Genomic DNA, 24,557 nt, shown 5'->3' with positions numbered 1-24,557 from the left:
CACACTGAAAAAACTCACACTAGCCTCTACTCAAACCATAATCACATGTCTTCCCTTTCGCAGCCAAACTACTAGAAAAGCTATCTTTATCTCTTGCCTCCACTTCCTCTTTCAGTCATTCCTCAACCTTTGCAATCTGGTTTCCAACCTCAACTGAAACTGCTCTCTCCAAAGTTACCAGTGGCCTCTTAATTTTCAAATCTCATAGCCTCTTCTCATTCCTCATACTTCCTGACCTCTCTGCAGCATCTGACACTGTTGACTCCTCCTAAATACTCTCTCCTCTCTGGGTTTTCCTGACACTGCTCTCCGTTGGTTCTCCTTCTACATGTATGACCACTGTATGACTTTGCTAATTCATCTTCCATATCATGCTCCCTAACTTGTGTTTGTATCCCAAGGTTCTCTTCTATTCTCATTTATACTCTCTCAATTACTGACCTCTAGTTCTCATGGATTAAATTATCATCTCTGCCTAGACAACCTTAAAATCTTTATATCCAGCTTTAATCTCTTTCCCTGAGCTCCAGTCCTACACATTACCAATTACCTATTGGACATGTAAAACTGTCCAGGAGATAGCTCAAATTCAAGGTGTCCAAACAAAACACATCTTTTCGCCAAAACCAACCCCTCTTCCAAACTCTCCTATTTCTGTTGATGAGATCACATTTTTTCCTGTTTCCAAGATTCATAATCTTCATATTATTAACTATGCATTCTCTCACCTCATACATCCCATCAGTTGCCAGACTTTACCATTTCCACCTCTTGCATCTGACCCCTCACTGTACTCACACAACCACCACCTTAGCTCAAGCACTCTTCACTTCTCACTTAGACTACTCCAGTGTCCTCCAAATTGGTTTCCCTGCCTCTAGTATCTCCCAACTCCACCCTTCACACAACTGCTAAAGTGATTTTCTTGAAAGGCAGATTGGGCCAGGTCACTTACCTACTCAATAAATTCCAGAGGTTCCCTATCGTCTCTAGGATAAAATACACCCTCCACTGTTTAGCTTTAATAGCTTTTCACACCATGTCCCCAACCTATCTTTCCAATCTTATACATTATTCCCTTTACCATACTCTACAGTCTAGTCAAACTGGCCACCTCTACTTCTCACATAAGGCACTCTTCATCTCCCATCTCCATGACTCTCCATTCCTATTTCACAGAATCCTTCTCTTCCTTCAAGACTCCACTGAAACATCATTTTCTATACCAAGCCTCTCTTGAATCCCCCACCTGCTAATGCATTTCTTCACAGATTTGTATCATCTCCTATTTTGTAGACACTCACATATACATATATAGGTACATATCATCTCCCTCAGTAGAATGACAGCTCCTCCAGAATAGGAATTTTCTCATTCTTTGTATCCCTAGCATCTAGCACAGTGCCCGGCACACAGTGCTGACTGCTTCTTAAGTTCATCAGTGCAAGTATTATCTTCATTTTACCAATGCTTAGGGAGCTGCAAGGGCTGTAGGAAGGGTCACTAAGTGTAAAAGTAACAGAGGCTGGATTTAAACACAGGTCTCTTGATTCCAAGTCCACGCCTCTTTTTTTTTTTTTAAGAGTGGCAGTACCACTCAAATAAATAGGACAATGAGATAGTCTGTGCCAGAGTAGCAAGTTTTACAGGGTTGGACAGTGAGTTAATGTTTTCCCTATCTAAATTCATGTATTTCGATCTCCTCTCCTCTCAGGTCTTCAGAAAAATCTTAATTCTTTCTGCTTGCTGCAGCTCCAATCTGTTTATTTGCTTTTCTTTGGATCTCTTAGAATAACTCACAATTAAGGATGACAGCTTAAGATTTACCCACCATCCCTGCAAGCAATAAAGGTCTATTACAGTCATTTTTTTAATGAGTACAAGATAGATGACGAGACAGGCTCATGGTCACAGTAGCAAGGTATCCTCAGATCTGCTGATTGCCTCTTTTCTGCTCCATACACCAACCATACAGTTGTTCTTCAAGTGCACGTTAATTGTCTTTGTATGCAAGGCTCCAAGTTTGTTTAATGGCATGGTTCCAGTACCCTTCCTGAAGATGCCCCGCATTTGTCGGTCCTTTCTGGCCTTCGGTGCTCCCTGACACTAACTCCTCCCTTCAGCTCGGATGAAATGAATAGCGACGGTAAGGAACTGACCACCAAAGCCAACTTAAATATTAAATCGGTGCTGCCACTCAAAAGGCTGCTGTGCAATCTCGGGCAAGTCACCATCTCGCTCAAATCTCAGTTTCCTTATTTGTAAATTGAAAAAAAAAAAGCGCTCAAGCCCCTTGCAGGTCCCCTCTCACTTCCCCACAGTCCTCGGACGAGGGATGATGCTTCAGAGAGATGGGCCCAAGCTGCAGGGCCGCAGCGCTGTGGCGCGCGAAACCCTCGGGAGCCCCCGTGCGCACGAAGGGCCGACCTCGCGCCTTGTCCAAGCTGCCTTCAGGACTGGCCGCGAGGTGCGCACATCCAGGCAGTTGGTCCCCTGAGCGCGAGGAAGAGCGACGTGCTGCGCTCCTCGCGCCGGCGGCCGTTGCTCCTTACACGGATGCCAAGGCAGCAAGGACGGGAGAAAGCGAGGAAAGGAGAAACGGAGAGCCGGGGCTGAGCACAGGAGCTTGGAAAAGAAAATGCCTTTGCCTGGCACCGCGTGTGCAGCACTGCAACCCCGCCGCTACTTGTAACGTGGAAGCACCAACCGCGCCCCCTCGGCGGGCTCCTCACGCACAACGCACCAATTGGCGGAGGCGGAGGCACCGACGGAAGTGATGTACTTGAGGAGGCGGAGCATTGGCCTGGGCGGGGCAGGGCGGAGCTGTTTCTATAAGGAGTTAGGGCATCTGGGGCTCTCTTGAGCCCACTTCGTCTGTTTCGTAGATAGACCACTTACCCTCTGTGTTTTGGGGAAGCGGGCACCATGAGTTTGCCTCACTTCCTCCCTCTCATATCCCCTGTAATGACTAGAGTGGGAACTCCCGCTTGAGGGAGGGAGAGGTGGGGGCGACAGAAGCGAAAGGAGATGAATGGGGAAAGGGGAATGGGGGTGGGGAGGGGTCGGGTCCGAGTTAAGGACAAGAAGTAGGTATATGTGTGCTTGTGGTCTCCTGGCCCCACGGTATATGGTGTAGATAGAGGATAGACAGAGCTGCACTGGGAGGCAGGAAGACACGAGGTCACAAGCGTCTTCAGACAAAACTGCCTCAGTTTTTCCATCTGTAAAGAGAAGGGGGTTAGACTTGATGGATATATTCATTAGAAGAAAAATCAGCAAATCCCTGTTCTAGAGCAACCTTTTTGTGTCCTGGATGGAACCCTTTCTGGTGAAGCCTGTGGACACCTTCGCAAAATAATTTGTTTAATCGAAGTTTAATTTTAAATGCACAAAATACAAAAGATTATAAAGAAAACCAATAAAGTATAATTATCAGAATATTAAAAAAAAAACACAAGTCGATGGATGCCAGATTAAGAACTTTTGCCCTAGTTGAAAGTTGATGACAAAGAACAAAAAAGCCAGGGAAACTGCTCTGTGGTCACCCGTGCATTTTCTGCCTTACACTGAGACAGTTTCCCAGGTACAGGCTCTATTTCTGAGAATGAGGGACCTAGAGAAAGCAGGGGTTGTAAAGAAATCCCATTAGCTTCATCGACCAACAGACCTGCTAACAGCTACAATAGTAACAAAGTTTAGAATTAGGTTGATTTGCAGTTTCATTTGCAGTTTTTATTAGGCCCTTGCTAATGTGCCATGGACTGTGCTGGACAACTGGGGATACAAATAGTAACTGGTCGGGGTTTGCACATAGTGGGACTTTAATAAATGTATATCAAATAAATGAAGGAGTGGAGGGGATTAGCAACAAATGTGCTAAATAGGGGAAAATATGAATACAGTTTGCTGAACCACCATGTATGATTGCAATTGGCCCACACATTTAGAATTTCCAACTATGTTGGGATTTTTTTTTAATCTGCAGCATTTGCTACCTTGCTTTCAACAAACATTTATAAAGTGCTTGCTATTTTCCAAACACTGCTAAGTCACAGGGATTCAAAGGCAAAAGTGAGTAGGAACGTGAATATATATCCTAATGGGAGAGACGACACACACACACAGACATGTGGGTATTCATATAAATAAATACATATATGCATACACATAATAGACTTGTGTGTGCGAGAACACATACACACGCACCCTACAAGGTTTGGGGAAGGAGGTCACTAGCAGCAAGAGCTATCATAGTGGATAGAGCACTCAACATAAATCAGGAACACTTGAGATCAAATACCACCTCAGATCTTCAATATCAGTATGACATTGGACAAATCAATTAACTTCCCTGGGCCTCAGTTTCCTCCTCTATAAAAATGGAGATGGTAATAGTACCTACCACACAGAGTTGTTGTGAAGATCAAATAAGATAATGTATAAAGAGTACTTTGAAAAACCTAAGGTGATATATAAATTCTAGTGATTATTCTTTTCAGGAAAGGTTTCATATAAAGCTGGGGTTCTTAACCTTTTTGTGTTATGAAGGGGAATGTCATCTCAGTGATTTGGGAGTTTTTGAGGTAGTTATTTTTGGAGTTCTGTCGTAAATAGTACCAGGAATGATGTCACTTTCATATATCACTTTTTCTTCAGCCTGTTGCATTTGGGTTGGTGTTAACTATAATTTCAGGCATTGTCTACTCATCTTTATCCTGGAATCATAAAATACCCTTTTTCTTTCTTCTACGAACATCACTCACTTTACTCAGCAGCCACTGACTCATAGCCTGAATAGGCCTAGAAATCAATAGGTTAGCATTTAGGGCTTGTTTTTTTATGTGTTTTTTAGTGTGAGATTCAAGACTGATTTATTTTTCTGGCTAAGTAGTTGGCAATAAAAAATATGTTTCATGCATTAAAGAAATAGCAATGTTACTTGATAATGATCTTTTTTTAAAACCACATGATAGGCTATAGTTACAAATCCCTTCCTCTCACAATCATTACTAGAAAACTCCTTAAATATAGAACTCTTCTCTTGTCTTTTTCCAGCTTATTTTCTCTCTCTAGATAAAAACTTTGCAGATTCCAAAACAAAAATGACATCTTTAAGAACTCTGAAATTCTTGAGACAATTTCATCAAAAGGTAATTTCCTTTTTTTTTATACGTAAGTCATTTTACAAGTAGGAAGTTCAAGTTAATCTCCAAACTGCAGATTACAGTCATCACTATCACATGTTGTAAATACTTAAATTATCATTCACTTAAGCCAAAAGAACATGTATAAATTCTTTTTTTCTTCTAATTTTGAAGTGTAGGTTTTAACAGTATAACATATTGTCTCATTGGTGCCCATATCTTTTGACTTTGAAAAATTGAAGCTATCTTTGCATATTAATTGTCTAAAGCCTATTATTTAGCAGTTAAGAGAGCATTGTTTATTTAGCAGAGACTTTCAGTCAAGTGGCTGAGCCAGAAGCCAGACTGAAAAGGAGTGAAAAGCCTGTAGGATTAAAAGTGAATTTGGAGTAAAGTACTTACTAGATCTCTAGTTAGAAAGAGACTTCTGAACCAAACAAGGGATAAGAGGTGAGCATAAAAGAGAATGTAAGCAACTTTTCTTACATTAAAATGAAAAGACTTTTACATGAATCAAATCTCAGAAGCCAGAATAAGGGAGAAAATGCTATTTGGTAAAAAAAAAAAAAAAAAAAAAATCTTTGTATCAAACATCTTTTGTAAAGCCAAGTATCTAAGACATGTAAGACTAAGAGTTATTCTCTAACAAATAAATGGCCAAAAGGTATTAACCATTTTTAAAACTAGAATTGCAAACTATTTACAATCATTTTTTGGTTTTTTATTTAAAGGTGTCTAAATTTAAAAAACAAGTTTTTTGAGTTTGATAAACACCAAATAATTCAGGCATTTTCAAATACATAGTGAAACAGGAAGAAAAAGAGTTATATACAGTACTGTGAATTGCTATTCGGTATAACTTCCTTTTCTTTTTAAATATGTACTTCATCTCATATCTTCTAAACTGTCCTGATTACCTCTGATTTTTCTGCCTCCTTTCTGTTTTCTTCTGTCTTTAAAAAAAATGCTTCAATGACCCACTTTTATTCCTTTTCTTTTTTTTAATGATTAACTTATTTGAATTCTTCCCCTTCAACCTCACCCTGTACTAAAAAAAAAAACAAAAACAAAAACCTCACCAACCCTTGTAACAAATATGCATAGTGAAACAAAACAAATCATCATTGACTTTTGCTAAAAATATCTTTTGTTGTGCCTTATTCTACATCTTGAAGCCATCACCTCTTTTTTCAAGAGGAGGGTAGTATACTTCATCATCAGTCCTTTGAATTTATTATTGATTATTTTGTTGGTCAGAATTCTTAAGACTTTCAAAGTTGTTTTTCCTTATAATGTTGTTGTTATTGTATATTATTCTCATTGTTCCATTCACTTTACTCCGAATCAGTTCATGCAAGTCTTCCAGGTTATTCTAAAACTATCTTTTTCATTATTTCTTGTGGTGCAATAATATTACACTAAATTCTTAAGCCATAATTTGTTAAGCTATTCTTCAGTTGGTGGGCATTCCTTGGCTTCTAGTTCTTTGCTACACTAAAAATTACTGCTATGATCATATTTTGTATATATGGATTCTTTCCCTCTTTTATATTTTTAGATATAAGCTTAATAGTGCATTAACCTTATTGTTAGTGACCATTTATCTATTGGGGACAGAAAGAACTGCTATAGACATTTTTGTACATGTGAGTCCTTTTCCTCATTCTTTGATTCCTTTGGACTGTGGGCCTATTTGTGTTATTGCTAGGTTCAAAGGTTTAGTTACAGTAGTGACTTTTTAAAGCATAGTTGCAAATTGTTTTCCAAAATGGCTGGACCAATTAATTCACAGTTCTTCCAAGAGTGAATGAATATGCCTGTTTTCCTGAAGCCCTTCTAACAGCTGTCCTTTTATTTTTTTTTGTCACCACTGTCAATCTGATTGGTGTGAGGTTCAACACTGAAGTTGCTTTAATTTGCATATCTCTGATTTGTAATGATTTGAAGCATTTCTTCACAGTTTGTTAACTAGAAATCATGACTCCATTAGACACGCATTGAAACTGAATTTATTACAAAAGAAATGAAAATGCATGTAGAACTCCTTATACCAAGTAGGAAGGAATTCTCAATCCAGGCAGAAGCTTGAAGATTAATTACAAAAGGGGGGGTGTCTCATAGGAGGTGTAGAGACCAATCCCCTCCCAAATGGGAGTGGCATGGGAGTGGGAAGGGAGCAGTAGGGGAGGAAAAAGGAGGAGGAAGGGAGGGGAAACAGAAATAAGTAGGATGGCAAAAGCACCATTCTTTTCCCTTGGGAACTGCTAGACTATGAAGGTATGATGGTCTGCTTATCTACAAGGGTCTCAGCTGCACAAACAGTTGATCATTCTGGTGCAGACTGACTGGCCCCTGTCTTGTAGCTGGTTCAACTCTCAAGGACAGACTGAGAATCCAGCTAGGGGTAGAAAAAGCAGATTATGTCAGCTCAGCAGGAGCTTCATCCTTGTCCCATTCTGGGCTTTCTGGAAAATATGGTAACTCAAGAAGACAGGTTAAGTTGGCTTCAGGGCAGCATTGCTGCCCCCATTTGTGGTCAAGGTGGCCTCTGGACATGCCAATAACCACACCTAATAAAACATTATCTTGGATTCCACCTGGGTGGAGCATCTGGAGGCAAGGGTAAAGAGACATTTAACGAGGATAAAAAGGTTAACTGACAGAATGCTAACAATAGATCCAACCCCTGAAGGATGGCCCAAAGTCCCTGGAGAGCCAGCTAAACAGATCTAAATTCTAGTTCTCTATGGCATAGAAATAGAGAGCCTTGTCTTCCAGGGCCACAAGTCCTTCTTGGATTGAACCAGGCCAATTGTAATAACAATTTAGATTTGAAGATCTTTCCCACCCATTAATAGGTCATGTGACCTGCTTATATCACAGGAAGTCTAAGTCACATGATGGGAGGAGCTTGCTGAGAGAAAAAAGAAAGTGTATCATAGGAAATGCTCAGAGAGAGAGCAGTTAGAGCTGAGGGAAAGAGTAGATGTGTGCTGTGCTGTGAGTGTGTTTGTGGGAAGGCCCCAGCAGGGGGGTGGATGGCTTTGAGATGGAGAGAGAGGTGAATAATGAAGATTGTAAGCATAAGACTGAAGGTTAAGGTAAAGATTTGGCAAGTGGTTAAGGCAACCTTATACTCAGCCCTAATTCAGGATCCTGTGGCTGTCTCTTCAGGATTTTAGTATATTAATTTAGATTCTTTGTTAGAAAGTAAGATTTTACCCAGCAATACCAATTCTAGGTGAGATCATAAAAATGAGGAAAAGGACTCACATGTGCAAAAATATTTATAGCAGCTCTTTTTGTGGTGGCCCAAAAATGGAAATTGAGGTGATGCCCATCAACTGGGGAATGGCTGAACAAGTTGTGGTATATGAATGGAATGGAATACTATGGTGTTTTAAGAAATGATAAGCAGGCAGACTTCAGAAAAACCTGGAAAGACTTATATGAACTGATGCTCAATGAAGTGAGCAGAACCAGGAGAAAATTGTAAACAGTAACAGCCACATTGTGCAAAGACTAACTTTCATAGACTTGGCTCTTCTCAGCAATGCAAGGATCTAAGACAACTTCGAAAGATTCATGGTGGAAAATGCTATGCATATCCAGAGAAAGAACTTGGGAGTCTGGATGCAGATCGAAGCATACTATTTGCTCTATTTGTTGTTGTTGTATTATTTCTTCTCTCTCATGGTTCCTCCCATTGGTTCTAATTCTTCTTTACAACATGACTAATGTGAAAATATGTTTAATATGAATGTATATGTAGAGCCTATATCATATTGCATGTGGTCTTGGGGAGGAGGGAGGGAAAGAAGGAGGAGAAAATTTAAAACTCAAAAGCTTATGGAAGTGAATGTTGAAAACTAAAAATAAATAAATTTTTAAAAAGTTTTTAACTGATGTGTTCTCTTTCTTACATCATCATAGTTATCCCAGTATCCTTACCTCTTCTCCTCCCAGAAAGCCATCTCCTAAAACAAAAGGTATATTTCTAGAGAGTAAAAGAATCAGTGCAACTGATGGATATAATGAAAAAGTCTGAAAACATGTAACGTGTAACACCTATGGACCTTCTACTTTAACTAAGACATGGGTTCAGGGATGTCTTCATATATTTCATTCAGGTCATACTTGTGCTTTATAATTTTGTTACATTCATTTTTTATTTTTTGGTATTGTACCGGTAATTAAGGTGAGACTTTCTTTTACTGTTTTCTCTTTTAGCACTTATTTAATCAAGTGCCCTTGAAGAGTCCTGCCTTTGTTTCTTTGATTGTATCAGGAGTCTTTGATGACTTGCTTGTCTCAAGGGAAAACCTAGTTTACATGGATTTGAGTCACATGTTTCTAATGCCAGAAGCTTTTAGGTCATGTGGGTTTGAGTCGCACATTGTGATACCCTTTGACCCTAAACAAGATATATAAACCCGGAGGTTGGCAGTTTTCCTTTGGAGCTTTCACTAATTGGAAAAATGGCATGTGACTTGAAGAGACTCTGGGCAGCCATCATTAAGAGGCCCCCCGCTTGTAAACCCAGATGTTGATGCTTTCCTGGTAACTATTAATTGTGATTTGAATCAGACAAGGTCTGCCTGTTGATGTTCTTAATTTCTGTTTGTTTGTATTTGCTTTGAAGTTCAGGGTGCTGGCTTTTCCTCCTGAACTGAGTATATGTATATATATATATATATATATATTTGATTAAATGGAGATTGTTAACCCCTTAAAGTTACTTGTCTCAGTAAAGCAGATCAAGGAACCTGTGCTGGAAGCTCTTGTTGCTAGTCTTGTTGGGTCTTACATCCCCTACAACAGCTGCTGCTGTTGTTACAGGTGTGTTATTGTTCTTTCCATTTACATTGTTGTAAATATCATGTATGTTCTTTTCTTGGCTCTGCTTATTCCATTCTGCATCAATTCATGTAGGTCTGTCCATGCTTCTTTGTATTCGTCACATACATTTACTTTACAGCACAGTAATATTCCATTATATTCATGTACCATAACTTCTTTAGCCATTCCTCAATCATTGGCCATCTACTTTGTTTCTATTTCTTTTCTATTACAGAAAATTTTGCTGTAAACATTTTGGTGTATATGGAGACTTTCTTATTAAAATGTCCTTGAGGTTAAGCACAGTAATAGTCTCTGGTTAAAAAAGATGGACATTGGAGTCCCTCCAAAAACCTATAAAAAATGGCTCTGAACCAATTCTAGAACTGCAGAACCCACAAAATACCAGAGGGAAGCAGGGCTCCAGCTCAGACAGCCTGGATGGTCTCTGGGTGAGGTCTATCCCACACAGAGCTGGGAGTGGAGCGGAGCAGAGCCCAGCATGGGTGGCACGGACCAACCAGACCAGGAGCCAGGCGGAGTGTGCCCTAGAGCCCTGAATCAGTGAAGTGCAGCAGTTACCAGACTTCTCAACCCACAAACACCAAAGACAACAGAGAAGGTTAGTGGGAAAAGCTGCAGGAGTGGAAGGAGGTCGCAGTTCGGCCACCACCCTGGGGGCAGCGGAGGTGGGGCAGCTACAGAACTACAGGTGCAGTTGCTTCCGGCCCCAGGCCCACCTGGTGGGAGGAATTAAGTGGTGGATCAGAGCACGAGTGAAGAGCCTGCTGAAGATCTAAGTCCAGTCCAGGTTGGGGGTTCTTGGGGAAGGAGGAGTGCTGGTGTGGCAGAGCTGGTGCATCCCCCCAAGCTTGGAACATAGTTCTTTGAGGACAAAGAAGACAAAAACATACAGCCAGAATAAGTCAACAAAGTCAAAGAGCCTACAACAAAAGCCTCCAAGGAAAACATGAACTGGTCTCAGGCCATGGAAGAGCTCAAAAAGGATTTGGAGAAGCAAGTTAGAGAAGTAGAGGAAAAATTGGGAAGATAAATGAGAAGGATGTGAGAAAACCATGAAAAACAAGTCAATGACTTGCTAAAGGAGACCCAAAAAATACTGAAAAATACACTGAAGAAAACAACACCTTAAAAAATAGACTAACTCAAATGGCAAAAGAGCTCCAAAAAGCCAATGAAGAGAAGAATGCTTTGAAAGGCAGAATTACCCAAATGGAAAAGGAGGTCCAAAAGACCACTGAAGAAAATACTACCTTAAAAATGAGATTGGAGCAAGTGGAAGCTAGTGACTTGATGAGAAATCAAGATATTATAAAACAGAACCAAAGGAATGAAAAAATGGAAGACAATGTAAAATATCTCATTGGAAAAACCACTGACCTGGAAAATAGATCCAGGAGAGAGAATTTAAAAATTATTGGACTAACTGAAAGCCATGATCAAAAAAAGAGCCTAGATATCATCTTTCAAGAAATTATCAAGGAGAACTGCCCTGATATTCTAGAGCCACAGGGCAAACTAGAAATTGAAAGAATCCACCGATCACCTCCACAAATAGATCCCAAAAAGAAATCTCCTAGGAATATTGTCGCCAAATTCCAGAGCTCCCAGATCAAGGAGAAAATACTGCAAGCAGCCAGATAGAAACAATTTGAGTATTGTGGAAACACAATCAGAATAACCCAAGATCTAGCAGCTTCCACATTAAGAGATCGAAGGGCTTGGAATATGATATTCCGGAGGTCAGTGGAGCTAGGATTAAAACCAAGATTACTTACCCAGAAAAACTGAGTATCATGCTCCAAGGCAAGATATGGACTTTCAATAAAATAGAGGACTTTCAAGCTTTCTCAGTGGAAAGACCAGAACTGAATAGAAAATTTGACTTTCAAACACAAGAGTCAAGAACAGCATGAAAAGGTAATCAAGAAAAAGAACAAGAAAAAGAAATTGCAAGGGACTTACTAAAGTTGAACTGTTTTGTTTACATTCCTACATGAAAAGATGATGTGTATGATTCATGATACCACAGAATTAGGGTGGCTGAAGGGAATATGCATATATATGTATATATATATATATATATATATATATATATATATGTGTGTGTGTGTGTGTGTGTGTGTTTATGTATATATATATGTATATGTGAGTGTGTATATATGTATATCTGTATGTGTATATATATATATATATATATAGAGAGAGAGAGAGACAGAGAGAGAGAGAGAGAGACAGAGAGAGAGAGAGAGGGCACAGGGTGAGTTGAAGATGAAGATATCTAAAAGAAATAAAATCAAATTAAGGGATGAGAGGAATATATTGAGAGAGGGAAATAGGGAGAGATAGAATGGGGTAAATTATCTCACATAAAAGTGGCAAGAAAAAGCAGTTCTGTAGGAAGAGAAGAGAAGGCAGGTGAGGGGGGAATGAGTGAATCTTGCTCTCATCAGATTTGACCTGAGGAGGGAATCCCATACATATTCAATTGGGTGTCTTACCCCACAGGAAAAAAGGAGGAAGAAGACAAAAAAAGGGGGGATGATAGAAGGGAGGGCAGATGGGGGTGGAGGTAATCAAAAACAAACACTTTGGAAAGGGGACAGGGTCAAGGGAGAAAATTCAATAAAGGGGGATAGGTTAGGAAGGAGCAAAATATAGTTAGTCTTTCACAACATGAGTATTGTGGAAGGGTTATACATAATGATACACATGTGGCCTATGTTGAATTGCTTGACTTCTTAGGGAGGGTGGGTGGGAAGGGAAGAGGGGAGAGAATTTGGAACTCAAAGTTTTAAAATCAGGTGTTCAAAAACAAAAAAAGTTTTTGCATGCAACTAGAAAATAAGATACACAGGCAATGGGATGTAGAAATTTATCTTGCCCTACAAGAAGGGAAGGGAAAAGGGGATGGGAGGGGAGTGGGGTGACAGAAGGGAGGGCTGACTGGGGAACAGGGCAACCAGAATATATGCCATCTTGGAGTGGGGGGGGAGGGTAGAAATGGGGAGAAAATTTGTAATTCAAACCCTTGTGAAAATCATTGCTGAAAACTAAATATATTAAATTAAAAAAAAAGATGGACATTTTAGTCACTTTATTCACATAATTCGAAATTACTTTCCAGAATGGTTCTACCATCTCACAGCTCCACCAACAGTGTATTGAGGTTCCTATCATTCCACTGCTACTCCAACATTAATAATTTCTGGGGTTTTTTTGTCATCTTTGTAATTTGCAGGGTATAAGATAAAAATCTCAGGATTGTTTTGATTTGTATTTCTCTTATTACTAGTGATCTGGCATGTTCTTTCTTATGGTGGTGAATACTTTGCAACTCATCTTCTAAAAACTTTATGTTCATATCCTTTAACTATTTATCTACTGGAAAATCTCTGTAGCCTCCTTACAAATATTTCATTTAGCATTCTGTCTTGATGATCATTAGGTTTATTGGTCTGTAGTTTTCTTTCTCTGCTTTGTCTCTCCCTGGTTTAGGTATCGATAACATAATTGTATCATAGAGTCTAGAAAGGATCCTTCCTCCCCTACCTCCCCCCATTTTTGTAAATAGTTTATGTAATATTGGAATTAATTTTCCTTGAATGTTTGATAGAGTTCAGTTGGAAATCCATCTGATTATGTTCCTAGCTTTGTCTTTGTAACTTAATTAATGGGACTTTAAATTTTTTTTTCTGACATTGAGTTTTGTAAATAATCTAAATTTACGTCTTGTTCTGTTAATCTGCATTTTTTATATTCATACATTTTCTCTAAGTTATTTTTTGCCATAGAATTGGACAAAATAGTTTATTTCATCTTCATTTGTAATGAATTCTCTTTATTCGCCTTTCATTCAAATAATTTGGTTTTCTTTTTTTTTTTTTTTTTTTGCACTGAATGAGGTGACTTTATTGATGATACGCAATACAGGACTCTAGGCTTCTCCCCGTTACTACAGGGGTGCTTTGGTACAAGGATGTGAATGGGATATGGATCCCCAGTACAGGAACATAGGTTAGGAATGTAGGCTCCCCAGTGGTGGACCTCCTTTTTTAGGCTGGGGATGAAGGTTCATGGCTTTCCACTTTACTCCTGGGAGGCCACGTAGACCATGAGGTCTACTACACTGTTGCTATAACAATACTCATTGTCATACCAGGAAATGAGCTTGACAAAGTGGTCATTGAGGGCAATACCAGCACTAGCATCAAAGGTAGAAGAGTGACTGTCACTGTTGAAGTCACAGGATACCACCTGGTCCTCTGTGTAGCCCAAGATGCCCTTCAAGGGTGCCTCTGATGCTTGCTTCACCACTTTCTTGATCTCATCATATTTGGCAGGTTTCTCCAGGCGGCAGGTCAGATCCACAACAGATACATTGGGAGTAGGAACACGGAAGGCCGTGCCTGTGAGCTTCCCATTCAACTCAGGTATGACCTTGCCTACAGCCTTAGCAGCACCAGTGGAAGCAGGGATAATGTTCTGGGAAGCACCATGCCCATCACACCACAGCTTACCAGAGGGGCCATCTACTGTCTTCTGGGTAGCCGTAATGGCATGGACTGTAGTCATGAGTCCTTCCATGATACCAAAGTTGTCATGAATGACCTTGGCCAAGGGGGCCAAGCAGTTGGTGGTGCAGGAGGCATTACTGACAATCTTAAGGGAATTATCATATTTCTCATGGTTCACTCCCATCACGAACATGAGGGCATCAGCAGAAGGGGCAGAGATGATGATCCTCTTGGCTCCACCCTTCAAGTGAGCCCCAACCTTTTCCATGATGGTAAAGACTCCAGTGGACTCTATAACATACTTGGCTCCAGCATCTGCCCATTTAATATTGGCGGGATCCCGCTCCTGGAAGATGGTAATGGCTTTTCCATTTATCACCAGCTTCCCATTCTCAGCCTTGGCAGTGCCCTTGAACTTGCCATGAGTGGAATCATATTGAAACACATAAACCATGTAGTTGAGGTCAATGAAGGGGTCATTGATGGCCACGATGTCTACTCCACCTGAGATGAATGCAGCCATGGTCACCAGGAGCCCAATATGGCCAAATCCATTGACTCCGACCTTCACCATCTTGTTTCAGGGATGTGACTGAAAACAGCAGATCTTGGCACTGAGCTTGGGAGAAAAGCTGTTGGTTTTCTTTTTTTTTTAAAAGAGTCACACTAGTGTTTATTATTTTTTTTTTAATTTTAAGCAGTTCATTTTATTTATCAATATGATAGGAGGTTTTTTTTTTTCCTGCTTTCAGTTTTGTTAAGCTTTTGCTTGGTGTTCAGAATTCAGAATCTTGGCTTTCAAAATTCAGTTTCAAAAAATTCACTGCTCAGTTCATAACTTGTGTTAACCATATTGACAGACAGAGTTTTCTGTACCATGAAAGTAGTGTGGGACACTAGAGAGATAACTAGCTCTGAAGTCAGAGAAGAAAAATAAATATGAGTTTTTCATTAAGGGTTCTCAAGTAAAACATTTGTTTCTATTATATGTATTATATGTAAGCTGATTATATGTATTATGATTACTATATAACCTGTTTATTATAATCTAAAGAAATTTTTAACTTCATAATTATATTACATTTTATTTCCTCAACTGAATCTTACAAAACTTTCATAGAAAAAAATAGTTTTTCCATCAAGGGTCAGTGAGAAAAATGCAGAAATTACTCACTCATTGCACTTTAAATAGAATTTACTATTTAAAATATAAAATGTTCCATTTGTTGACCTTTAAGTATCAGGAACACAGACTTTTATTTAGTAAATTTAAAAGATAATGAAAATATTCTTCAGTTTAGTGGTATGACTAATTTTAGAGCAAAGGAAGGCCAAAGTGGGAGAAAGTAAAGGAGACATGACACTCAGGGTAGTATGAGCTCCTGGCACCTCTGAGTTATTCTAGAAATTTCATCAAAATCCTCAATCCTATTCCATTCTTGTAATCCAGGAAGTCAATGATTGACTAAAGAACACACTCTATACTCAACATTTTCCCCCTTTCACTCAAGAAACCCTTTATTTTTCTCCACAGATCATGAAAGATCAAAAGCTACCTTATGTTTTGGTAAATGGTTTTGAAGAACCATATAGTGTGAATGACCATCATGTAGGAGATCTTAAGAAACATTTTAATCTTATCACCATGAAAGAATTTCTTGAAAACAAAACAAATTTCAGTCAAAAGATACAAGCTATATATGTATGGGGAGGGAAACCACAAATTGACCAGGAGCTCCTACAGAGCTTGCCTACCTTGAAGATTATTGTAAGCGGAGGAGCAGGCCTGGATCATCTGGACCTGGACATGATTGCCAGCTTTGGTGTGAAATTGGCCAACACTCCACATGCTGTTACTAACAGCACTGCAGATATGGGAATGGCCTTACTTCTGGCATCAGCCCGGAAGTTGTTAGAAGGTAAAATGACCTTTTAAGTCATTTAATTTCATGTCAGTTGATAATAAGAATCTTTATTTGTGGAAATAATGAAAAAAAATTCAAACTGATATTTTAAAAAATGTAAGTCCTTTTCAAGTTGTCTTGATTCCTAGAGGGAATCTTATGAATAAAAGAATCAGAATAGAATTTTTAATGAATAAATCACAGAGGAAACCAATTCTAGTGAAATAAAGTTGTCAAAAAAATTTTAAAACAAGTTCCCAGATCCAAGGTTAAGAGCCCCAACCTTATTGTGAGAGAAAATTGCTAGTTTAGAATAAATGTTATAGTGTAACTTTTTTGCCAAGATATTCTGGTTTATACTATGAGGAAAACTTCTATCTGTTCCCAATATGTTATAATTTAGTTTTTGCTGAAACTTTTGTTTTACTTTATATAGAGATGAATGAGTCATATGTTCCAGAGGATGAGTTTTCAGAACAACTCATTTTATCAGTTTATGCACGATGCAAATCACAACCTGTTCCCTTCATTTCTTTGTCTTAAAAGCATAATAGAATTGTTTGTGGAGACAGTTTCAGCACTCGCTTTTGCATCTTGGACTTTTAGGGCATGAAGTAGCGACTTCACCAAACACTAAGTATTTTTCTATCAACTGGTTGGGACAAGAAGTGACCGGATCTACTCTGGGAATCATAGGTATGGGCAACATTGGCTATAAGGTTGCTCAGCGAGCCAAAGGATTTGACATGAAGATTCTGTATCACAATAGGAACCGCAGGTAAAACTTCCACAAAATAAATTTCCAAACTTAACTGAAGCTGTGCCTCTCTAAATGAAACCCATGATTGTGTTTACTTCTACAACACAGTATAATGATAATATTCCTCCCTTCTCTCTCTCCATAGACCCTCAGTCAGATGTTCTCCATCATTCTTCTTCCTTCCCCATTCCAATTCCTGTATTTTCCCTCAAAAGTATATCTTCTTAATATACAGTGTTACTTCCATCTCTCTTTACCTATCCTGTTCCCCCAGATATGTGGTTGTAAAAGGGAGGAATATTATAAGAGCAAATAATGTCTTATAAAAGAAGTTTTGATTTGGCAGAGCTCTTTCCCCTTGCCACCTCCAAAAGGGTGTTGAGAATCCCTCAGTTTCTGCAGATCACATTTTGAGAACTGTTACTCTATGACATCTGTCTTGGTGAATATACATAGGCTGTTTTCTTCCTGTCCCATCCTTTTTGTTTTAAAGTCACTTTGATTTACAAGGCACCAATTGGAGCGAGGATTTGAACATAGTTTTTCTGACTCTAAATACAATTTTTTTCCTACTATGCCATACTGTCTCCATTCTGCTTTTATCCAATCTGAACTTAATTGGCAGCCCGTAGCCTAAATAATATATCTGAATTATTTTCCCTTGTTTCAGGTTCCTGTTCAATGATTTTTCTGTGGATTTTGTTCTTTGTCACTTGAGGTTTCTTTGGGCATCTTGGGCTGTTTCTGATTAGGAAACTCACTTTATTTTTTCTTGGTTAATTCTGGCAGGAAAATGGAAGAGGAGCAGGCAGTTAGGGCATGCTACTGTGCAAAGTTGGATGAGCTGCTACAGCAATCAGACTTTGTATTGCTGGCTACCCCTTTGACGACTCAGACTCATAAGATGATTGGAAAGAGGGAACTGGGACTAATGAAACCCACTGCTGCTCTTATAAATATTGGCAGAGGTAATAGATACTAAAAGAGATGACTACCAAAATAATTTTCTCCTTCACTTAAAAGATACAGCAATAAATCTCAAATATTTGGTATTCTCTATCAACTTTCTCCTCTTGTAATCTCTTAGAGAATAAGTCAGATTTGTAAGCAATTGAGTTAAAATTTACCTTTTAATTATAAGCATTCTTTTAGTGAATGTATTTTTAACACAAGTTATTAATAAGTTGAAAAAAGGATATTTTTGAATTCAGATATTTTTTATACCTTTTGTGAGAAAGAAGAGTACTGTATTGGATAGCTTCTAAGTTCAATTAATTATAAATTTCTCAGTGTTTTGTCATTTTTCTTGGAAAAATCTTTGTTTTTCTTCCTTAATATTTTATAATACCTAATTTAGATATCTACACATAATAAACAAAAGTAGGTCATGAGTTGATCATTGAACTTATAAAACTGAGAACTCTAATAGTTTACTATAGACAAAGTTTTATTGACATTGAAAATGACATAACTGAAATGAATGGCAATTACATTTGTCACTATTAATTTACTGATGATCAGAAAGCTGATAGAGGAGTTTGGAAGACAGATTCTAAGATTGTCTCTGCTATTAACTATGGCATTGAGTAATCTTTGTGCTTTCATTCCTTTATGTACATGTAGTAAAGATAATATCTGGAATTTGTAAGTCACAAGCATTAATAAAGTTAAAATTTCTTTGGAAATTAAGAATTTATATTATGAAGATATAAAGAAAAGTATATGACTATATAATTTTATAATTATATTAATAACATATAAGTATAGATAAAGAATATATAAATATATTATATATGTAGCATTGTCATTTTGTATGATATCAGTTTTTATTCTTAGTGACTAAGCACTTAGGCAAGCAGAAAGCTATTTCCCCATGGAAGATGCAGTAAAGGATAAAGGTTGGTGCTTTCACAGCCATAGCACTAAACATTAAACATATAAATAATCTCAATTCTGGACACTGTTGCTAGGAGGCTATTATTATAACAAATAAAAGAACAGTGTTTAAAAGAATTGATCTTCAAAAGAAAAGTATCCTTATCAGAGCATCTCACTAAGCTTGGTTACTCTAAGCTCTGGAGTTAGACATTTACTGAAAACTCATTGACATTTAGAAAGAGCATCATAAACCTTTCTGCAAGTCTGTGAAGGTTCTAAGCATAAAGGAGAAGAGTTTATTTCTCCACTTAACCACTGCTTGATGGGACATGGGCATATCATTTTGAACCTGAAATGAAATGAGAGGCATCATGACCTAGTGGACTTGGAGTCAGTAAGACCTGGGTTTAAATCCTGTCTCAGACACTCTGGTTGTGTGACCCTGGGCAAGTCACTCAGCTTCTTTGACCACCAGTTTCCATGTCTGAAAAATGAATTAGTTGGACTCTATGACCCTTGAGATCCATCCCTTCCAGCTCTAAATCTATGATATTGAGTTATCATAATCAGTAGCTGCCATTTTTACAGCACTTTAAAGTTGACTCATTTTTTCCTCCCAACCACCCTGTAATGTGTTTTTTGTAGTTATTAACCTGATTTTGTACATACGGAAACTGAAAATCCAGAAATTAAGTGACTCACTCACAGACACACACTAGGCAATGTGAGAGAAACTGAATTAAAACTCAAGTCTTTCATTTCTAAGGATGATGTTCCTTCTGCTAGAACATTCTTTCTCTCAACTAAATTTTTAATGTAAAGTTTCTCGAGTCATAAAAAAATATCCTTTTACAGTGAAAAAAGTAAGTTATGTGGCCATACTTATTGTTTTTTAGGCTCCATTTTTAATTTTGTATCACTGTCATTTGATTTTACTAAATTTAATATTCATGAATTTCTGTTATTTGGTCAGTTAAGGTAACTGTGTACTTTTAAAGAAATTACTGAAACAGCTTGAAATGTGGACATTCCTTCTCTATTATATATAGTCTAAGTAAATGATATTGTTATGTTAATTCAGGTCAATTGGTTGATCAAGATGCCCTAGTTGAAGCTCTTCAAACTGGGATTATTAAAACAGCAGGACTGGATGTGACTTATCCTGAACCCCTGCCCAGGTATAAACAAAACAAAATTGTTAATGCAAATATTTTTTGAAAAATAAAAATAGAAGGAAAGTTGCCAAACCGTGTTTGAAGATAAAAGTTTTTTTGGCTGATACCTCACCCATAGACTCACAAGGTTTTAGAGGTCTTCTAATCCTAGTTTCCTACCTGGCTGCCATCTTTGGGCTTTCTCTGATTTCTCCTTCATGCCCCCAGATCAAGTACCCTTTCCTCTCCCTCCCAAACACACTTTCCATCTTTCTTTTGTGTGTTTTCTTCCCCCATCAGGCCATTAGCTCTTTAGGGCAGGGACTTTCTTTTCTCCTCTTTTTATTCTCAGCACTTAGAGTACCTGGTACATAGTAGACCCTTAATAAATGTTCATTGCTTTTTGAATATACAATCTCCTACCCAGTATAGGAGTTTTTCGTGTAACATCACTGAGTTATTTGCCTTAGAATTGAGTATCTTCAGTGACAGATTGTTTGATTCTCCTACAAATCAGTCCATTGCATTGTTAAACAGTTCTTATATTTAAACAGATTTTTGGTTCAATATAAGAAATAACTCCTTGTCAGTTCTTCCCAATGGTCCTAGCTCTGCAAAATAAATCTATCACTTCATCTATATATACTTCAAATTTCTGAACTCAGATTTTGTGCCTCTATTTAGCCTTCTCTTCTCCAGGCTGACTCCCTAGTTTCCATATCTACAAAATGAGAATATTTCACTAGATCAGTGTTTCTGAAAAGTTTTTGGTCTCAGCCCTCCTTTAGATGCTTAAAATAATTGATCACTATATCTATTACCATCTTACTATATTTGACTTTAAAACTGATAAAAATGTTAAAATTTTTATTTATTCATTTAAAAGTAATAATAAACGCCTGACACGTTAACATAAATAATATACTTTTATGAAAAGTAGCTACATCTTACAAAATAAAAAATTTAATGAGAAGAGTGGTATTGTTTTACATATTTTTGGAAATCTACTGTCTGACTTAATGGAAGACAGCTGGATTTTTATATCTGTTTTCTGTATTCAGTATTTTGTTTTAGTTGCTTCTCACAGATATGGAGGAGTATTTTAACAGGCAAATAACATCTTAATATTCAAATAATTGTGACCTTGTGCATCCCTCAAACAGGTCTTAGGAACTCTCAAAGGGTTTCAGATGATACTTTAAGAACTTCTGGACAAGAAAATCTTTCAGATCCTGTCTGGTTATAAGATTGGATGATTCTTCCTTTAATCAAATGGAATTTTCTTCAATTCTTTTTTAACCTGCTACATTTTTATCCATGTATAAATATCAAAATGTTAAATAGTTGCAGGATTTGATTTGACAAGAATTTGATAATAATTCTAAAAGAAACCAGTAAAACTAGAACCTCTTTTTTCCTTGTAGGGTATTTCAGACCTTGTCTTTTGCTAAAGGTAACAAAATTATGCTAACACCTCATTTTTGTAGCACAACTCTTTAAACTCTACATCTATATTTAAAATTTAACAGACTTGTCACTTCCATCTATTGGTCTTAGCTTTGCCATTGTTAGCAACATAAAGCAAATGTATTGCTTCATCTATTAATAATTTAGATGTTGGAAATCAGATTTTGTGTCTCTATTCTTTTCTTCTCCAGGCTAATTACTTGCATTAATTTTAAGTCTTCCTTAGGTGACAGGTTTCAGACCCCTTGCCCTGCTGGTCTTCATCCTCTGAATACAGTTTGTTTGTTGAAGTCCTTCTTAAAATTTGACAGCAAGAATTGAACATGTGAAATGTGATCAGTGCACTGTATGATAGGATTGTTATTTCCCAATACTTAGCACTATATTTCCATGAATACAACCAATAGTTGTATTAACCTTTTAAAAAAATTATGAAAAGCCCCATCACATTGTTGCCTTACTAAGTTTATAGTCAACTAGAACTGGGCGTGAACTCTTGACAAGCTATATGGACTTCAACCTGTTTTGTGTAGTTCATTTATTGCACTTAAATGCATGCCTTTACTGTTAATTCTTTAAAATAATACCTAGTTTTCACTCAGCATTCTATTCCTTTGAGGTAATTTTGAAGACAATGGTGGTCTACCAGAGCCTTGACTTAGGGGCCAGGGGTACTGGGTTCTTGCATTGTATCCTTATGCTAAGTCTCTAGTTCCTCATCTGCAAAATGAGAATACTGAACTAGGCAATCTTTAAGGCTTTATCTGGTTCTAAGGTTCCATTATTACTCCATGAATCAAATGGAATTTTCTTGTATTCTTTTTTTAATGTCCTACAAATGTTATCTTCCTGCAACTATAACGAATGTAACTACAGCAAAATAGTTTTTCTAAAAAATGACAAAACCTGAATCATTTTTTAAAATGTATTTTTATTTCAGATCTCATCCTTTATTAAAGTTGAAGAATGTTACTTTGACACCTCATATAGGAATTGGAACTCATCAATGTCTACATCTCATTAAGGAAAATATGGTTGAAAGCCTTCTGGCTGCTCTCAGTGGCCTTCCTATTCCTAATGAAGTACATCTTAAATGATTTGTTTGGGTGGAAAGATCACTATGATGAAAACTTGACATTAAATGATAAAGGCTTATTTTTACTTTGTATTCTTTATATCTGTTAGTCATACAGTCATCACTCAGGAAATTGGGTCCTCAGGATATAGATATCTTCAGGGTGATATAGCCGCTGGTTAGGAGGAAGGGAAGCATGGATCTGGGAGAAGTCCTTCGTCTGTTTTCCTAATAATAAACTCATAGATCAAGTGTCCTTCTGCATCCAAGTGAACATAGAGCAACTGAAATAATAGATTAAACCAGGGGTGGGGAACCTGCAGCCTGAAGGCCACCTGTGCCCCTATAGGTCCCGAAGTGCAGCCCTTTGACTGAATTCAAACTTTGGAGAACAAATCGCCTTAATTAAACTGTTCTGTAAAACTTGGACTCAGTAAAAGGCCACACCCAAGGACCTAGAAGGTCACATGTGGCTTAAAGGCCACAGGTTCTCCACCCCACCCCAGATTAGATCTTATAAAGCTCCCTTGTTAGCCAACCTTGAATAAATCTGGGAACATTACACTTTAACATTCCAGTTCCTTTCACTGATTACTGCACAAAATGAGCTTTGACCTGGAAATGGAGGTACCAAATAATTCCTTCCTCTTCATCAATTACAACCAAAAAGGAAGGAGAACTTTTAATACACATCAGGGATGAGACTGTCCTATACAAAAGGGGAAACTGGGAATCCATATTTGGCTCCGTTATTCTGCCACCACCCCAATTCCAGTCTTGAATTTGGAAGAACATAGCATGCCCTCTCGCAGTCTTGGTAGTTTATATAGAATATCCTTTAATCATTTTTTGGACTCATGAGCAAAGGGATTTAATAAAGTAACATCAATGAGGAATGAATATAAAGTGTTTCCCACATCAATTTGGGACATACTCTTCCATAATTTCACACACACCATCAGTAGGAAGAGTGTAGGTCATAGAAGGAGAGGCACATCCCTAGGAAACACCTGGTCAGGGCAACAATGTTACTGGCGATGTGGACTTTGTTAGATTTTGCTCCTCTAGATACTGCCAGGCTTGGCCTCCTTGGGCATGTGATTGTGGAACTTTTGTTTACTTTCAGTATCACTTAAGTTATTGGCTAGGGTGCTATTTCTTCCTCTTGAATAGAGTAGTCTTTGCATAAAGCTATGAAATTGTCCCTTCTCTTTGATCTAGCCTGTAGGTCTATACCCCCAAACAGATCAAAGAAAGAGGAAAAAGCCCAGATACATTAAAAATATTTTAGTATCTGTCCTTGTGGAGGCAAAGAATTAGAAACTCAGAAGATGTCCACAATTTGAAGAATGGCTGAACAAGTTGTATGAATGTGATAGAAAACTAAATGTGCTATAAGAAACAATGAAGGGGATCAGCTCAGTGATTTGTGAGTTTCGAAGTGGTTATTTTGGAGTTCTTTCAGAAATAGTACCAGGATTGATGTCACTTTCATTAATTTCAATTTTTTTTCATCAGCTTATTTAGATTTTTGGTGTGGAGTTAATATATTCTCAGGGACTATCTTCTCATCTTTATTTTAGAATCATAGAATCTTATTTCTAACTGATAAAAACAGAATGACCAACCACAATTCCAAAGGACGCGTAATGAAACATGCTATCCACCTCCATATAGAGTACTGATGGACTCAGATTGCAAATTGATGCATATGTGGGGAAAAAGATTTATTGTTTGGGAAAAATTGTTATACTGTTCAAATCTAACATTATATGATTAAAGATTGTCTTCCCCCAGA

The 24,557-nt window shown here is 37.8% G+C and overlaps 3 protein-coding genes across 3 annotated transcripts in view; 2 read left to right on the top strand and 1 right to left on the bottom strand.

Moving 5' to 3' along the window:
* Nucleotides 1-5,794: 5,794 nt before the first annotated feature.
* The window catches only part of LOC118854607 (glyoxylate/hydroxypyruvate reductase B-like), a 75,017-nt gene continuing 56,254 nt past the window's right edge, over nt 5,795-24,557 (top strand). The window contains exon 1 of the mRNA XM_036764974.1: nt 5,795-5,808. The gene's annotated coding sequence lies outside the window, so the exon portion shown is untranslated. The remainder of the gene's footprint in view (nt 5,809-24,557) is intronic.
* On the bottom strand, nt 14,063-15,095 carry LOC118854596 (glyceraldehyde-3-phosphate dehydrogenase-like). The gene has a single exon (XM_036764943.1). It carries the CDS (start codon nt 15,093-15,095, stop codon nt 14,094-14,096), a length of 1,002 nt encoding a protein of 333 aa, XP_036620838.1. The 3' UTR covers nt 14,063-14,093.
* On the top strand, nt 16,059-22,781 carry LOC118854669 (glyoxylate/hydroxypyruvate reductase B-like). Its single transcript, XM_036764980.1, has 5 exons — nt 16,059-16,440; nt 17,032-17,203; nt 17,975-18,153; nt 20,145-20,241; nt 22,625-22,781. Exons 1-5 carry the CDS (start codon nt 16,059-16,061, stop codon nt 22,779-22,781), a joined length of 987 nt encoding a protein of 328 aa, XP_036620875.1.

This window comes from Trichosurus vulpecula, chromosome 1, assembly GCF_011100635.1.
Source record: "Trichosurus vulpecula isolate mTriVul1 chromosome 1, mTriVul1.pri, whole genome shotgun sequence".
Classification (NCBI taxonomy): Eukaryota; Metazoa; Chordata; class Mammalia; order Diprotodontia; family Phalangeridae; genus Trichosurus; species Trichosurus vulpecula.
This window is presented reverse-complemented; position numbering and strand designations above follow the sequence as displayed.